Genomic DNA, 14,909 nt, shown 5'->3' with positions numbered 1-14,909 from the left:
AGTACCTTTTTATGTTTCTAGCCCTACTTGAACTCCCTAATCACAGTCGTCTGACTCACTAGAAATGTTTAGGCAAGTGTGTTAGAGCTAAACTGCATGATGCTAGCCCTTTAGGAACAGAATAGCATGCCCTTGTTTCAACATGTTACTAGCATGATGACCACACTGCTAGTGTGTATCTAGCTCAATGATATCTTGTTGTAGCATGTTGCTATCTTTTTTTAGTCTTTTGTTTACATGTTGCTTGAAGGGTTTAGTATGTTTGTAACATGATGCTAACATGTTTCTGGTATGAATGAACTCACTGTTATCTTGTTTTAGCATGTTGCTGGTATGAATTAACATGATGCTAGCATGTTTCTAGCTTGAATAAACACATAACTAGCACTAGTTATGACCAGTTAGAATGTATGTTACATGATTTACTATATTGCTAACATGTTTAAGCATTTGTATTTGTTTACATGATTAAGTCTGTATTTCAAATGTTTGTATTCACAAACAACCTAATTCTGTATATTTTAACACATTGTTAGCATGTTCTAGCATATTGACAGCTTAATTGTGTCTGTATAGTGTCTGTTTTTTTTTGTTTTGTTTTTTTGCCATACTGACAACCTTTCTCATGGCAACATAGCAATTCAAGAATCTGCTGCAATTGTGTTTACTATCTGAACAGCTTACCAGGCAAACGTACTGAAATAAAATGAAGGATTGGGGGTAAATTGAGTTAGCTGACAGGCTCTTGTTTTCCTCTCAGGTGAGTTCGGCGAGGTCTGCAGTGGCCGTCTGCGTCTGCCCAGTAAAAGAGAGATCCAGGTGGCCATCAAAAGTCTGAAAGCCGGATACTTAGAACAGCAGAGACGTGACTTTCTGAGCGAGGCCAGCATCATGGGCCAGTTCGACCATCCCAACATCATTCGACTGGAAGGAGTTGTCACCAGATGTAAGCGTTTATATCCCATTCACACATTCACAGCATGCTTCGTCTAGCGCCGGAAATAAGTTTGTACCCTAGTGTTTTCCACACTGAGATAATTGACCTTACAATCTTATCTTCAACAAATAACATGCATCATGAATATTCATTGGAATAAATATGTATGACAGTATTTATATCAGTGATTTTCTGCCCTACTTCTACAGAATACAAATGTGCTATGACAGTATGCCTTTGAATGTGCTTTTATCGCTTTGAATTATCACGCTAGCTGGGAAGATAATGTCTTCGGAAAGGTCATAGATAACACAAATGTTGGCTTAAAGAGTGTGGGGGGAAAAGTTGTCACTGTTTTGTTGGACTTTGTGTTTTTATATTGGGATTGTGTTATTTCTGATTGTTTGAATCGTCGCTATTAAAAACACAAAATTGATGTTAGCTGCTTTTGGTTGATAATGAAACTGCTAATATTGGCTGTCATTAGAATAGCGCCACTGAACCTTATCCAAATTTGCCAACTTATTGAGAATGTTGTCACCATTGTGTGCACTTCAAGGCTCCTATTGTGTGTGTTAAAAAATACAATGTCTTGCAACAGGTGTTTTGGTCACTACTGAGTGATAATTTCCTCTACAGATCTCTTGCATTTTCTTTTCCTCTGTGGATTAGACTGACAGCCTCTGAAACAAAAGGACCATGCATATTCATGCAGGCTGCATGAACATCGATAATACAAACATGTAATTGGATGCGAGTTTTGGGAAGGACCATGAATATTCAGTGTCACAAATATTAACATTAAGGCTCTAGACGTTTCCTCCTGGTTGCTATTATTTGCGAAACACTAATGGTGGCTTTTGGTTTGATTCAGTCAAATGGTCAATATTAATGTTGGAGGTTCAGAGCACCTTTATACTCTCTTATTAAGAGTAAGTACAGTAATTTTGTTCATTTTAATTTGGTGCTGTTACAACATAATTATTAGGTTTGGAAAGTTTTCATTTAACAGATACGTCAGTAAAAGGCATTCATTATTGTAGGTTTGCAAAAGTTTTAAAGGTACTGACTGGGGCACTCTAAATGCTTTCAGTCAGGAATTGGAAGGCTATTCATATTTTGGTTGAGGTTGGAGTGATTTATATCTAGTTAGTTTCTATAGATTATCACTTATTTTATAAATGTGTTTTGTAAAATTAGAAAAACGTTATACCAATGCAACCTCATGGCAATTCGTACTTTTTTGATTTAGTGTATTTTATATTAATTTGTGCCATCTCATATGTAAAATAGTTACAATTTCTCATCAATTTGGGCTGGTTATGCATAATAATAATAATAATAATAATTCGTAGTTGTCGTCATCATTATTGTATTATTCGTAGTAGTAGTAGTCGCCGTCGTTGTAGTTGTAGTAGCAGTCGTAATCATAGTTGTTGTTGTAGTAGTTGTTATTGTTATCATAGTCATCATAGTAGTAGTCACAGTAGTAGTCGTTGTCGTCATTGTTGTTGCAGTAGTCGTTGTCGTAGTAGTCATTGTCATCATCATCTATTCAAAAAATACTTTGCTACTTGTTCAAACAACTTATTTAAAATTAGTTAAAACAACACAACTTTAAGTTTTTGTTGAGACACCTTATTGTTTTATGTGCAGTACAAGTTGTAAAGTTAACTCAATTAATTTGTGTTGATACAACATGAAGAAATTGTATGGAACCCAGCATTTTTTACAGTGTAGTAGTAGTGATGATGATTAAAAATTGCTATCTCATTTCGTACATTTTGGTACGATTTGGTCATCCCCAAGAGGCTGGGGTTTGGGGGCACGCCTCCTTTTAAAAATCATATGTTTTCATACAAATGAAATTGTATGAATTTGTATGAATTAGCCACTTTTTTGCCAATATGTAAAGTAGTTACGATTTCTCGTCAGTTTGGGCTGGTTATGAATAATAATAATAATAATAATAATAAAAATAATAATAATAATAATAATAATAATAATAATAACAATTCATAGTCATCGTCGTAGTGGGAGTAGTAATAGTAGTCGTCGTCGTAGGCGAACTTGTAGTTGTAGTAGTTGTATGTCGTTGTAGCAGTAGTAATAGTACTTAAAATGAGTTGAAACAACACAATTTTTACATTTTTGTTGAGACAACTTAATTGCTTTATGTTCAGCCCACTTAAATTTGTAAAAAACGATTAAGTTAACTTAACGGATTTGTGTTGGGACAACATGAAGGAATTGTGTGGAAGCCAGCAGCTTTTACAGTGTAGTAGTAGTAGTGATAATGTTAAAAAAACATCAACAAGCAAACAGCAACACGACTTTTTATTGAACCATTTTATTATTTATTTTTTCTATATACTTAAGCATGCATTTTGCTTAACACACCAAACCATCATTCACCAAATCCTAATTAATAAATTAATTAAAAATGAATAAAAAAATGATACACAATTTTACCTGCTGAAGGTTGCATGATAGCCTTTTCCGGACCCATATGTGATCACACTTGTACATGAATGAGGCCCAGAGAAACAATCAGATTGCGCATCATCCATATTGCTCTTTCCGCCACTAAAGTAATATAACACACGTGTGTGAGTGTGTGCCGGTCTGCCACTGATTGGGTGAGATTTGATAGCTGGAGTAATTTCACAGGTCACAGATCTGCCTGATGGTGTAGGGGATGAGGACAGGAGAGGTCAGCAACCCCTCGCACTGCATTACCGAAGCAGCTGTCAATCCAGACTAATGACAGAGCCGAGCCGAGATGCGTTAAAGAGCCCGGAGACTGTTTATGCTGCCTGATGGAGCGACGGCGAGCCAGACAAAGAGTTTTGCGCCGTAATATGAAAAGCATCTGTCACGTAACACAGCTTTCGGAGAGGCGCTCTATCATTACCACCTCAGACGGAAAAAAATTAGGCCATGATTGAGCTTTTTGTGATGCAAATGTTGTCAGAAGCTCGGAGAATGGAATCAAGAATAGACCTTAATGCCCCATTCAGTTCCTCATCCCCCATCTTTACAAAAACAGCGAGCTGTCATCGTCTCTATTATAAACCCATTGTGCCGCGAACCATCAGATTAGCGGACTCCAGTATTCTATCTGATAACGTTTGCCGTCCACAGCTGTATTTTCAGGTTCATTCCAGCTGAGTCCTGAAGAAAAGTTGAACATCGGGAACAATAGATAAGAGAATGTCGTCTGAATCATTGAAAGTGTTGCTTTGTTCAGAGTAATGTGTGCTTTAAGCTAAAGCTTAACTTGTTTTGAACTCGAACATTCCTTTATCCTTTGTTATTGGATGATAATTTGCTGTCATTTCATTAAATGCCTCCAAAGGTTGTGGTTTGCGTATTGTACACAGGCACTAACTTGGGTCTTTTGGAATTTCACATAAATAATTTGTGAACAAAGCACCATCATCAACGGTAATGTTCACATCTAAACTTCCAAATTTTATTTGTATGAAAAATGAAGATATTAAATAAGTATATGCCAATTAAAGCACAGTTTCTGTCAACCATAGCTGTTTGCATATGATATTGTGAATTTTAGTCAAGGCTTGACATTAACTTTTTTTTATCACCAGCCACTGTGGCTAGTAGTTTTCCAACATTACTAGTCACTCGCCGTTTTTACTAGCCACAATATTGTTGTTTGGAAAATATATTTTATATGCATAAATTTGACTTTGACATGCTAAAATTACTTGGTTTAGATTTTGTGTTATGTCCACATGCCTCCTCATTCATTTAACTTTTTTGTGTGTCGTGCATGACCTTGCTCAATGAGCATAAGCAAATGGGTCATGGTTTCATAGTGTCATACAATTAGTACAATATAGTTTTATTTCACATGACTTTTCAAAGCTGAAAATGAAGGATTTTCCAAATGTATCTCTGACCACCCCAAACATACATAAATAATTATTTCTTAGCCACAAGTTTTAAATGTGTCAAAACAAGCAAAATATAGCTGTATGCTATACTTTTTATTTTAAAAAGTATTTTATTTTTTTATTTACATTTATTTAACATTTCTTAAAAAATAAAAAATAAAAAAATTCACATTTAAAAAATAATTATTGTCATGTATCTAAAATATGCACAATAATCTATCCTGGCTAAAGGTCCCAGATCATATCATATCATATTATATTATAATACATTATATTATATCATATATCATATCATATTATTTTATATTGTATTGTATTATATTATATTATATTATATTATTATATTATATTATATTATATCATCATATCATATTATATTATATTATAATACATTATATTATAATATCATATCATATTATTTTATATTATTTTATATTGTATTGTATTATATTATATCATATCATATCATATTATAATACATTATATTATATTATATTATATTATATTATATTATAATACATTATCATATCATATCATATTATATTATTTTAAAAACTAGACTAGTCATAGCATTTATATACTGCTACTCTGATGATGGTTTCTTTTTACCTCACTTTTAAGTTGCTTTAGGTAAAAACCTCTGCTATATGAGTAAATGCAAGTTATAAAAGTATATAAATATAAGTTTTTGTGCCTTCATCCAAGGTAACAATATACAAGAGAATGTCATCTGAATCATTGAAAGCATTGCTTTTTTTCCCCAGTAATGTGTGCTTTTAAGCTAAAGCATAACTTGTTTTGAACCTGAGCATTCCTTTATTCTTTGATATTTGACGACAAATTGCTGTCATTTCATCAAACACCGCTGCAGTATGTGATTTGCGGATGATCTAGAGAGCACAGACTGGAGTTCTGGCTCTTTTAGAGTAAATCATCTTTTTTTTTTTCGATTGAATGCATGAACACATTTCTTGCTCCTGTGATAATGATTGTAATTACGACCTTTCAACAGTAGTTAGGCATTTAGAGCAGATCAGGCCCACCGCAGGACGTAATACACTCATAGCCTTGTTTTAATCATAGACGTGTGTTCGTGTTCGTGTGTGTGTGTGTGTGAATACTGTCTAATTGGAGCGCTCTTAAAACTGCTGCGCCATCAATCACTTTAAATGTTCACGCATGAATAAGAAGCTCGGTAATTTTAATAAGGGACTTATCAGTAGAGACTTTTTTTTTAACCTGATTGAATAGAGTACGGAAATGTATGTATGGCAGCTATGTTTACATGCAAACTGTGAATTTAAATTGAATTAAAAATTGGAATACCTTATAAATAATTTGTAAATAAAACCTAAATTCCATTGACTGTAGTTATGTTTGCATCCAATATTTCAAGTTTTAACTAGCACAAATAAAGTTGATTTACATGATTAATTTCTGATTAATGACATAATTTTCATTGATATTAATGTTTGCATCCAAAGTTATGAATTTAAATTGTACTGAAATTTTGAATATCAAATCTTTTGTGAAATAAAGCCACATTTCCATCGATGAGTAGCTACAGCGGGCAAAATAAGTATTGAACATGCCACCATTTTTCTCAGAAAACATATTTATAAAGATGCTGTTGATTTGAAATGTTCATCAGATGTTGCTAACAACCATAGAAATCCATATAAAGCTAAACTAATTAGATTACAAATGAAGGTATGTGTAATAAAATGAAATGACACAGCTAAAAAGTATTGAACACATGAAGAAAGGGAGGTGTAGAAAGGCAGTGAAAGCCCAGACAGCAGCTGAAATCTCTCAGTAGTTCTTCAACAACCCTCTGTCCTTTGTCAGTGTAAATTGATGAGAGGCATCTTTAACCTGCCATCTACCAAAGACTTTTATATAAAATATTAATTGCTTTTCAGTAGTCCAGTAATTTATTTCCTTGTGTCATTCTATTGTTATCACACATAACTCATTTTTCAGATATTTTTTTATTTTTATATTTGCATTGATTGGGTTTTTACCAAAATCAATTCCATGTCAACAGCTCCTTTAGAAATACTATTCCCAGGGAAAAAAGAGAACATGACATGTTCAATACTTTCCCACTGTATATTTGCATAGTTGTGAATTTACCTTTAAGCTCCATTCAGATTACACAATTTTTTCCTGATTGCCTGATGTTGGGTGTCATGGGGATAAAAAAGTAGACATCGGGATGCACGTTTCAACCGTTTTTTCCTGTGTGTCATGGTTATAGTGTTTCATCTGATATTAATTATCTAGTATGTTATAAAATATATAATAAATTAACAATAGTTACATTTAAGAATGTTGCGAGTTTAACAAAAAATTGGAATGTTGAATAAATAACGAGAATAAAGTTGTTTCCTTCAACGGTTGCTATGTTTACATCCAAAGCTGTTAATTTAAATTGAGTAAAAAAAGAATATCTTAAAAATAATTTAGGAATAAAACTCACATTCTATTGACAGCTTGCGTCCAATGTTGCAAAACTGCTACAAAAAACTGGAATTACATGATTAATTTGTGATTTACGCCATTGTTTTCATTGACAACTATGTTTGCATGCAAATTTCTGAATTTAATTTGCACTAAAATTTTGCATACCAAATCTTTTGTGGAATAAAGGTACGTTTCCATCGATGAATAGCTATATAAATATACAATTTACAATTGAATTTACCTTAAACCGTGTTCAGATTACACTATTGTTTCCAGATTGCTTGATGTAGGGTGTCGTGGGCATAAACAAGTAGACATCAGGATGCATGCAACAATTTTTTTTTTCATGTAGTGTGTCATGGTTATGTTTTATCTGATATTAATTATCTAGTATATATTAAAATGTATAATATAAAAATTTGACAACAGCTACATTTGCGAATGTTGTGAGTTTATTGAAAAATTGGAACGTTGAATAAATAATGTGAATAAAGCATCCAAAAATGCATTCAAAGCTGTTAATTTAAACTGAATGAAAAACGGGAATATCTTATAAATAATTTGTGAATAAAACCTGCATTCCATTGAAAATAGCAGTGTTATGCTGCAAGTTTTAATGGTAGTAGGATTGTCGTGATACCATTAATTCACGTTACGCTATTATAACAGCTGAAGTATCGTGATACCAAGTAGTATTGCAATACTGTAATTCATAACTCAAATCTTTTAAATTTGAGAATTCATAACTTAATTCTCAAAATTGTCAGAAATACTATATTTTTAAATGTTTTTATAGGCTTACTTTGCCTGAATTGAATTCATAATTATTACTGAAAAAAAGTATTTGCACATCCCTTCACCTAAACTATTTTGTATATAACTGACCAACAAAAAATACATTAAAATATACAAATTATACCGAACAAAATTAGTTACAAAGAGTATTTTTCCCCAAAAAATTAGCCTACATGAAGTGGTCAAATTGTTTAAATGTTTCCTGTTGCTCTTTTGGGTGTTTCATCTATTGCTTTTTTTTTTTTGTCTTATCAAGTAAGAATCCAAAGTAATTCAAAATTTCACTTTGTGAGTCGTTCTTTTTAAAGAGATTGTTGTGGGTGTTGTAGCTACTAAATCATATTGACAGGAACAGAAATGAACTGATTCAGATGTGAATTTGAACTCAAATGTCAGAAAATGTGAAATGTGCAAAAGTTTTGCAACCTTAAAGGGCTCCACAGACTATTCAAATAAAATGGTCTATTATTGCACAAGCGTGTGAGCATTTTGGTGACTTTTCCGCATACAACATTGTGTATTTTAGATAAACCATTACTGACGATACTACCCTTTACAAACTACAGTGGCAGCGCCAGTATTTTGGAGCCATAGTATCACGATACTACCATAGTACCGGTAAACTGTCCAATCCTAAAAAAAAATGAATAGAAATACCTGATTAATTTGCGATTTATGACATTGTTTTTGTTGACAATAATGTTTGCATCCAAGATTACGAATTTAACTTGTACTGAAATTTTGAATATCACATCTTTTGTGAAATAAAGCCACGTTTCCATCAATGAGTAGCTATATTAATATACAAAGTTTTGAATTTACCTTAAGCCCTGTACAGATTACACAATTCTTCCATATTCCTTCATTTAATATTAATTATTTAGTATATGATCAAATATTTATTACAATAATTTGACTAGCTGAATTTGTGAATGTTGTGAGTTTAACGAAAAATCGAAATATTGCTTATAAAGCTCCGTTGTCATTAACAGTATCTGTTTGCGTCCAGTGTTATGACTTTAACTAGTACAAAAATATATTGAAGATTGCATAAATAATTTGCGAATAAAACATTATTTCCATGCCATGTTTTGAGAGGACAAAATGATCACTTCCCAGAAAACATCCATAAGTTATTAATAATAAAAATGGAAGTTGCTGCGAATGGAGGAAAACACTGCATTATAAATGACTTTCGCCTTCAAGCATGCAGACAACACACACAAATCATGTCATGTTATCTTGCGTTGGGAGCCGGATCCCTGATGTTTGGAAAGAAGTCATCTGGGAGCTCATTTAACCATGTCATGTTGATAACAGACTTTGGTTGAGGTGTTCCAGAGTGACTAAAACAACATCTGTGATGGTGCGCATTGAGATTGGTCCACTGTTTAGTAAAGCTACGCCCTTACATGATCTTTTGAGGCATTTAATTGATAATTGTGCTGTTATTGTGGTTTATTAGCATGAATATGTGATCTGTCTTATTTAAGATGTGTTTTTTATATGATTTAATGCACATTAAATGCATCTTTGTGTTCAAATCCGACATTTATTTAATGTGAAATGGAATCAGCTTATGTCAGGATGATGTTGTGGTTTTTGGTTGAATGCTCTCTGTATTTCAGCTCTGGTAGCCAAAGGTTTGTAGGTTGAGGCTGGAAGGCCACGTTATCCAACTAGCTCACTGTCAAAGTAATTTGTCCCACGTTGATAAGCTAATACGCGATGCGTTTGGATATCTTTGGCCACACGTGTTGTGTGAGCAGTACATTTGTGATTTACTTATAGTGACAGCCAGGACATACAGTGCAATCCCTATTGGTTTGAACGCACAAATGACAATGACTTCGAGCTTGGTGCTATAAATAGCTTGTTAGGGGTTTTATTGGATTCAGTTGGATTTCTATTTCTTTGTGCTTTGCTGAAGAGATTATAAAACCATAATGGAACCATTGACTCTTTCTTATAGACTCACCCACAAATCTATCTGAAGGCTTAAATTGTGAATCTGACTTGTTACCTTTGTTCTCAAGGTCTCGCATTTTCTTTTATTTGCTTGCTGTATTGCAGCTATAAATGTATGTTACAACACAATGTCCAGTAATGTCAATACAACTACAGTTAAAATGAATGAACATATATGAATATGAATATATATATATATATATATATATATATATATATATATATATATATATATATATATATATATATATATATATATATATATATATATATATATATATATATATATATATATATATTAGACATAATTAAATATATGTGATATTGCATTTATACAACAGTTCGATGGCATAAAAGAAAATCAAACATGGAGAGTTAAAAAACCCTTTTGTAAAAGGAGCTACTTTCTTCCGCCATTCATTCACATCTGCAGCTGACCATCAGAACAACAGAAACCATTGCTACTTCACAAGAGCTAGTATTTGAATGATTCTTTAGCATAATATCTAAAGTGATGACAAAACAGGTGATTTTGCTGACATTTTAGGATTATAAGGCTGAACGGCATGAAATGCCATCAGTCTACAGAGATTTCCCAGTATTTCTCTGTTGTAATCGGGCTAATAATTCTGACTTCAACTGTATATATATATATGTATAATTATGTCTTTATTATTTCATTATAATAAAGAGGTTATTAAATTGAATTTTCATATTATTTTTGATATTTACATTTTATATAATTAATTATAATTATTATTTGATTGTATTGTTTCATTCATACATACTATTCCATAGCCTACCCTGTTTTTCCCCCTTAAATAAAAAAAAAGGTTACAGAATCTCCTCTTTTCAAGCCTATATTTCTATCCACTAGACTAGGCATGCTATGAAAACTTGCTCAACGAAATCCTCAATGTCTCAAGGGCTAAACGTCCTCTCATCCTGACATGTGTCTGCTGCCCCGAGGTGAAAGTTTCTGCCATGCGTTACACCAATCCCGCATATCTGATAATCAGGATGGATTAGCATGTACTCTTCCCTGTCACACGTGAGGTACCTCTGATTGACAGCGTGTTATTTGGGCGGAATCAAAGGAGAATTTTTAATCACTTTGCTCAACGCAGGTGCGATCTGCCTCTTGCAGCTGTGTCTGCGACATAGCAGTGAAGGGAACACTTTTCCCATTAGAAGATCTTTACAGCCCTTCTTCTTCAGCAGCCCCAGGGCAATTAATCACAGCCCCCCTCCAAAATCCTCCCCCTTCATCATCCGCCCTCCTAAAGGAACTCATTAGCATTTTAGGTATTTCTGGACAAAGATATTCTCGGTGGACGCTCGCTCTAATTATCTGGCTGACTGTTATTGAGAGCTTTGATTAGGGGCTGTCAGTGTGAGTAACAGGCAGCAGGTAGAGTAGTGGCGGTGGGGGACGCGTCCGCTCTCTTCATCACACTGTTTTTTTTGGAGGGGGTTGTTTAGGGCTGTTCCATTCCAGAATATCCAGAAACGAGTCCTGATTTTGGAATCGGTGGAACAAAATCCAATAATTGATTCCTTGTTGCTGTTTTGATCCCATTTCAGTTCTCTCTTCTCAAACCATGCCATTAATGAATAAGCTATAAAAAGAGGTTCAATCGAGCATATCATTTAGTGCATGTTGTGTATAAAATGAATGTGCACGGTTGTTGAATTGAATGTAAACCATAAATAGCAGGCTGCATGCTGAAATAACTAGAACACTCAATAGTTCATCTGTTGATGTTAAAGCCGGTGCAATTTCAGCTGGGAAAAAGGAGAAATTATGTTGAAAAGGAAATAAGATAAAGCCTATTCACATCATACTTCTGATATCTTTTCATACATGCAAAGTGGAGCTCAAAACCTTCTTCTGTGGACAACATCACTTAGCAACATCACTTAAGTCTGTAATGTCAAATCACGTAAGACATGTTTTAGTTAATAGAGTTTAAAAGACATGTACAGCAAATCACTTTGTGTATGCAGTAAGGAAGGGATAATCGGCAGATTGCTAATGTGTTAAAGGATTTTATAAGGATTTAAAATGCTTTAATGCACGGCAAGCCACTGTTTATCCCACTTTTTCTGTGGTCATTTACAAAAGTTATAGATGAGTAAAAACTACTGTCGTTTTCCTTGTTGCAGTGCAATATTTATTCGTTCATTCATTTATTTTCCTTCTGCTTAGCCCCTTATTTATCAGAAGTCGCCACAGTGGAATTAAGCGGCAACTATACCAGCATATGTTTAATGCAGCAGATGCCCTTTCAGCCACAATCCAGCACTGGGAAACACCCATCACATTCACACACACACAAACTTTATTCACCTATAATGCATGTTTTTTAGATTGTGGGGGAAACCAGAGCAGGAAACGCACGCAAACATGAGGAGAACATGCAAACTCCATACAGAACTAGCTCAGTTAGCACTCAAACCAGCGACCTTCTTGCTGTGAGAAGACAGTGCTAACCACTGAGCCACCATGCCGCCCATATAGTTCAGTATTTTTGTTAGTTACATGTTAGATCTTCCAGATTTGAATCAGTCATAGAGAGTGAGGGTGAGATCATTTGTGTGCATGTAAATGGCATAGGAATATCTAATAGCTCATAGTAACATGTGTTCGCAACCTCTTGAATGACTTAATTACAAACTTTGTAGCCAAATCTCAGTTCTCCAAAACTTGGAATTAATTGTTTTTTGAAATCGACTCCCAAACCTACTGTTTCTTTGTCAAATTAGAAATGAATTAAATATAGGATGCAAAGCTCCAGCCTCTCCCTGCTGTATCCTTTCCATTTCTGAAATGTTTCTCTCTCTTCCTCTCTTTGTGTCTCTCTCTCCCTCTTTATTTTCTCCACTTTTTCACACTCTCTGTTTTTGTCCTCTTTCTCTGTCCCTTAGGTAAGCCTGTGATGATAGTGACAGAGTACATGGAAAATGGATCTCTGGACACTTTTTTGAAGGTGAGTCTGCTCTATTTTGCTGCCAATGATGAAGGCCAATTTGCACCAGAGGAAATGCTGTGAAATATCACAGGAACACAAAGCAGTCACCCGGCTCTTCCAGACTGGGCTTGACAACTCGCGTTCACACATCTCTATTCGTGCTTTTTTTGTCCCTCACATTACATTTTACTTTCCATCTCAGACCACCAAGGCTTGGTTATCTAATCTGGTGATGTCAACCAGAATGGTCTTTCTGATAAATATAGTCAGCTTGCAGGTTAAGCTAATTTAGAAGAATAACAGAGACACTACTGTAGCTAACAACAGCAACAAGAGAATGTTATTTAGCCTTAATATTTTTATTAAACTAAAATCAAAACAAAATGATATTTTGAAAATATTTGACTATTTAAATTAATAATATTTTGTAATTAAATGCAAATGTATTTGTAGTGCAAGCCTATAGTCACAAATATAGGGGTGAAATTTGACTCCAATTTTAAATTTGACAATCAGATTAGAGCGGTAGTTAAATCTTGCTTATTTCAATTAAGACAACTAGCAAAATAAAGCAATATATACCAAAACAACAGTTTGAGACAGTAATCCATGCTTTTGTGACCACTAGGTTAGATTACTGTAATGCACTGTATGTGGGGAGTAGCGGATCCGCTATTGTCCGTTTGCAAATGCTGCAGTATGCCTGTTAACTGGTACTCGCAAATATTATCGCAAAACCCACATTTCCCCCATGTTAGCTTCACTTCATTAGTTGCCAGTGAATTTTAGAATGCAGTTTAAGATTCTTTTATTTCTATTTAAATCTCTAAATGCTCTTGCTCCACCTTATATCTCTGAGCTGATACACCCCTATAAGTCCACTCATTGTCTCAGGTCAGCTGATCAGCTTCTTCTGATTGTGCCAAAAACAAAGCGTAAGCTTAGAGGGGATCGTGGTTTCGCTCTGATAGGTTCTAGACTAAGAGAAAGTTCTAGACTAGGAGAAAGTCTTATTTGTTTTATTTTGGCTAAAATAAAATCAGTTTTTAATTTTTAAAAAAACATTTTAAGGTCAAAATTATTAGCCCCTTTAAGCTAGAATTTTTTTTTCAAGTCTACAGAACAAACTATCGTTATAAAATAACATGCCTAATTACCCTAACCTGCCTAGTTAACCTAATTAACCCAGTTAAGTCTTTAAATGTCACTTTAAGCTGTATAGAAGTGTCTTGAAAATATCTAGTCAAATGTTATTTACTGTCCTCATGGCAAAGATCAAATAATTCAGTTTTTAGAAATGAGTTATTAAAACTATTATGTTTAGAAATGTTCTCTCCGTTAAACAGAAATTGGGGGAAAAATAAACAGGGTGGCTTATAATTCAGGGGGGCTAATAATTAATAATATAATTAAACTAATAATTGACTTCAACTATATATACAGTATTGGACATATACTGTATATGCTTTTGTTTATTCAAATTAAGTCTCACCAGAATCCCATTATAACCCCATTACCACAGTTCACCCTTAGTTAACAAAACATTTCCTTTTCCTGCCAGAGGGTGTAATGAAACGTCATCATTTGGTTAGTTGGATACTTACTTGCCATGCCAGCATAAAGGCCTGAGTGATTATGCAGTCGTTTAATAGGTCATGCTCTGCAACATGTGAGCAACACTCATAATTAGGGAGCCAGTGAATTATGAATTACTCACGAGACGAATTCAAATCTGACAGCTTGTGTTAGGATCCACTGAAGAAAATAAAGCCTGAACTCTTCATTTTGTGCAGAAACACGATGGGCAGTTCACAGTGATCCAGCTGTTGGGAATGCTGAGAGGAATCGCCGCCG

The 14,909-nt window shown here is 34.0% G+C and overlaps 1 protein-coding gene across 1 annotated transcript in view; it reads left to right on the top strand.

Moving 5' to 3' along the window:
• Positions 1–14,909, top strand: part of ek1 (eph-like kinase 1) — a 117,477-nt gene that overhangs the window by 84,765 nt on the left and 17,803 nt on the right. The window contains exons 11-13 of the mRNA XM_056450580.1: positions 761–946; positions 13,012–13,073; positions 14,849–14,909. The exon at positions 14,849–14,909 is cut by the window's right edge and continues 149 nt beyond it. Coding sequence (XP_056306555.1) covers positions 761–946; positions 13,012–13,073; positions 14,849–14,909 — 309 coding nt within the window. The remainder of the gene's footprint in view (positions 1–760; positions 947–13,011; positions 13,074–14,848) is intronic.

Source organism: Danio aesculapii, chromosome 24 (genome assembly GCF_903798145.1).
Source record: "Danio aesculapii chromosome 24, fDanAes4.1, whole genome shotgun sequence".
In the NCBI taxonomy this organism is placed as follows: Eukaryota; Metazoa; Chordata; class Actinopteri; order Cypriniformes; family Danionidae; genus Danio; species Danio aesculapii.
The sequence above is the reverse complement of the archived record's forward strand: the minus strand, read 5'-3'. Positions and strand labels throughout refer to the sequence as shown.